Here is a 3,888-nt window from a genome sequence, read left to right on the forward strand (position 1 = left end):
AAGCTCTTTTCTACACAGTAAACATGCATTTACCACATCTTGCAAAAAGAGCTTCTGACTCACATATCTTGATTTCTCTAATTTTTTCTGAAGCTCAAGGGTGAGGAAAAGGGATCCCAGAGCACTGAATATTTCTTCCTGCTTGGAGATGGACTCTGACCCCCAGCAGGCACAGCGGGACTTCTCCAGTTCTCTCTCAGCTCTGGCCACTGTCAGGATTCCTCTTACCACTCATTTAAGGAATTGTGTGTTGTTGGAAATCCTTCTGGTCAGTTTGGTCATCCCCATATTCACCATCACAGGGTTTTGAAAGGCAATGACAAAGTGAATAGCTTTCAAATCACATGGTTTAACGGTTAGAACTTTATTTAAGATAAAGGGCACAGGGCGCCTGGGTGGCTCAGTGGGTTAAGCCGCTGCCTTCGGCTCAGGTCATGATCTCAGGGTCCTGGGATCGAGTCCCGCATCGGGCTCTCTGCTCGGCAGGGAGCCTGCTTCCCTCTCTCCCTCTCTCTCTGCCTGCCTCTCTGTCTACTTGTGATCTCTCTCTGTCAAATAAATAAATAAAATCTTAAAAAAAAAAATAAGATAAAGGGCACAGTTCTTAGGACTAGAAGCCAATGGTGAGTCAATACAAGATTATAGTTAGCACATTAGTGACATACTGCTGTGCAGTAATATGACCACAAACTTAATACTCAAAACAATAAATATACACATTATTTCATAATTTCTGTGTCAGGCGTCTGGCATGGCTCAGCCAGGTCTCATGGCCCTCTGCTTACAAGTCTGATAAAAATGTTAGCTGGGACTGCATAATGTGAGAATTGATTGGGTCAGGATTCAGTTTCAGATGCATGGGGATGTACTAGAATTCAGTTCGTTGTGACATACTGGATTGAGGACTTCAGTTTTTTTTTTTTTTTTAAAGATTTTATTTATTTATTTGACAGAGAGAAATCACAAGTAAGCAGAGAGGCAGGCAGAGAGAGAGGAGGAAGCAGGCTCCCTGCTGAGCAGAAAGCCCGATGCGGGGCTCGAACCCAGGACCTGGGATCATGACCCGAGCCGAAGGTAGTGGCTTTAACCCACTGAGCCACCCAGGCGCCCCCCAAGGACTTCAGTTTCTTGCTGGCTATTGGCAGAGGCTCCCTTGAGTTCCTTGCCACACAGACCTCTCTAACATAGGCACTTGATTTTTGAAAAGAAACAAGGAAAAGAATTTCCTTGCAAGATAGGAGCACTGGGTGTGGTGCAAAAATAATGAATACTGTTACGCTGAAAAAATAAAAAATTTTAAAAAAGATAGACATTACAATCTTGTGTAATGTAATCATACACATGCCACCATCTTTATCACATTACATTGGTTAGAAGCAAATCAGAGTTTCCACCCAGACGCAAGAGGAGGAGATCACACGAGGCGTCGGACACCAGGAGGACGGTATGATTATCAAGTAGATCATGGAGACCAAGCTAGAGTCTGTCTGCTACTTAGCAACACCTACAGACGAATAATACTCGTGGCCAGAATTAGAAGTAAATGTAGTGATCCTTGCACACTGATGCTTTGCTAAAGCAGTGGGGGAAACGGTGGAATGGTCATATCACCTGATCCCCATCTAGTCAGGAATGGCCAACTTCCAATCCTGTGACTGTCTCCCTCTTTCCTCTGACAGTTAGAGTCTTAAGTTGCACAAAAGATGGTATCTTCTGGGATCTGCAGGTACTTCTAGGATGGGCAACACTGACTAGAGAATCATCTGACTTTCCCATTCTTTTTTTTTTTTTTTGATATTCAAATAACTCAATTTTAATAAGATCCTCTACACACACACTTCCTACTGAAAACTGAAAGAGCACAACAAAAAAAATTTTATTACAATGTCAGAAAACCAGAAAATCTAGTGTATGTACCCACCCTAATTTTGCTATAACCAAACCACCCAGAGTTTTCTTGTATTCCTTCTGCACAAGTTACTTGGCTTCCAATTTTTAATATTAGATCTTATCTTAATGACTTCAGGTCTCTCAAACACAGGCAACTTTCAAAACCTATTAGTGCTTCCTTAGGTCAAATCAAAGGGTGCAAGTATACTGAAGTCATCCAAATGCAAACTACAGGATTCCTCACAAATTACTGGCATCACAGTAAAAAAAAAAAAAAAAAAAAAAAAGATTAAAATAACCCCTTATAATATCACAGATTATCAAAATATTAGTTTGCCCTAACATAGAGCAGCCTTCCAAGCTGCTGCAAAATGATCCTAAAATCACTAGCAGAAAGAAATAGTTCAAGAATAAAAGTCTGTTTACATTGGCTCCACGTCATAATTATTCTCCATGCTGGTTTCCTCAGCAAGATCTTTGTGATACAGGCAATAATGACAGTGACATCTGAATCTTTCCACTCTTATTTCATCCTCCTCCGTTTCCTTCTGCTGTAGATCTTTCTGAAGCTGAGACCCCAGGTTTAGGTAGCGCTGGTACTGAATCATTTGAATCATCCTTGCCATCCTTTCCTTCCCGGCTGTTAACACGGTCCTCACTCCAGTCCTCCTCCCACTGCTGCTGAGGATACGCTCCACCAGCACCTGTGGTTTCCTCTCTCTGCCTGGCTGCTGAGACGGATACTCTGGCAGAGGGGAAGGGAGGATGATACTAGAGTCTAGGGTCAATTTACCAAGGTTCTTGGTTAATACTTCGGAGATCGTTTGAGAGTCACCTGAGCTTTCCTGGGAATCCTCTTCATTGGGTGTCTGAGATGATCCCAGAGCCCAGGTTGGGTAAAGCTGCTCTGGCGAATCCATTGGAAGCCTAGTGACAGACCGAGGCTCCTCCTAGATCTTTGGGGTCCGGTGGGAGGTGATGCTTAGGACCCAACTTGCTACAAAGTTGCCTGGCAAGAACTTAACAGCCCAGAAACAGGGAGAAAAACCCAAACTTCACCAAACGGCTGAGATGCAAGAGAAAAATCAATCTGACTTTTCTATTCTTTCCTGGCCGGTAGATGCAGAGTCCAGTTGGTGGCTTGTCAAAGGCATACACTTCTTATCTTTAAAGGACTAGCATGCTGTATGTGCATGTCCTGATAGAATATAGGTATGTTAGAGGTGGATGGGTTTCTTTGAAGTTTCCCTCTCTGTCCTGTACATTCCTTATTTTTTATAAGGGGCTCTCCTATTGTCATCTGTTTTCTTTTGCTGCCTGGTGGGCCTCTGCAGAAGTATTTCCTGCTCAAGTTCTCTCTTGGCCTCACTTTAAAATTTTTGTATTTAAAGCTAACTCACTCTAAGCTCTTTTCTACACAGTAAACACGCATACACCACATCTTGCAAATACAGTTTGTCCTTCTGACGCAAATCCCAGGATTGCATTTTGGACTACATGCCGGGTGTCTCTGGTTGGCTATCTTGGGTTGGATTTCTCCAGTGGCAGATGCTAAGACAAGGATTTGAGCATAACTAGTTTATTTGGGAGGTGATTCCAGGAAACCACCACAGGGAGTGGGGAGGGGAGATAGCAAAGGAAAGGAAGGTATTAAAGAGCACTCTGTCGCAGGTTACTGCTGTGTGTGGCTGGGGTTTAGCTCTGTTGGGTGATATGGTAGAACTGGCTTCCAGAGTTGTTGCCCTCAGTCCCACTACCAGGGTGAAGGAACTGGGATTTTTCAGTCACTGGTTGAGGACTGCCTCTGGGATGCATTAAGTCTGGCATTTTGGGCCTGCTGCCTTGTGGTCCAAATGGGCTATAATGTGCAGAGATTACCTCTGGGAGAGAGTGGCTATTGCTTGAAGTTGAAAGCCATTGGCTGGGGAACGCCTATCACAACTACTTAACTGATCTCAGTGTGGTCATCCTCGTTACCTCATTGCTTTTTGTGTTGAC

The 3,888-nt window shown here is 43.6% G+C and overlaps 1 protein-coding gene across 1 annotated transcript; it reads right to left on the reverse strand.

Annotated features, from left to right (window-relative positions):
• Positions 1 to 1,801: 1,801 nt before the first annotated feature.
• Positions 1,802 to 2,962, reverse strand: LOC125079199 (developmental pluripotency-associated protein 3-like). Its single transcript, XM_047693047.1, has one exon. The coding sequence runs from the start codon at positions 2,808 to 2,810 to the stop codon at positions 2,313 to 2,315; it is 498 nt and encodes a 165-aa protein (XP_047549003.1). The 5' UTR covers positions 2,811 to 2,962; the 3' UTR covers positions 1,802 to 2,312.
• Positions 2,963 to 3,888: the final 926 nt, after the last annotated feature.

Source organism: Lutra lutra, chromosome 1 (genome assembly GCF_902655055.1).
Source record: "Lutra lutra chromosome 1, mLutLut1.2, whole genome shotgun sequence".
Taxonomy (NCBI): Eukaryota; Metazoa; Chordata; class Mammalia; order Carnivora; family Mustelidae; genus Lutra; species Lutra lutra.

Excerpts from the sequence above, each read along its gene's own strand:
- LOC125079199 (XM_047693047.1), bottom strand. The coding sequence starts at position 2,810 with ATGGATTCGCCAGAGCAGCTTTACCCAACCTGGGCTCTGGGATCATCT.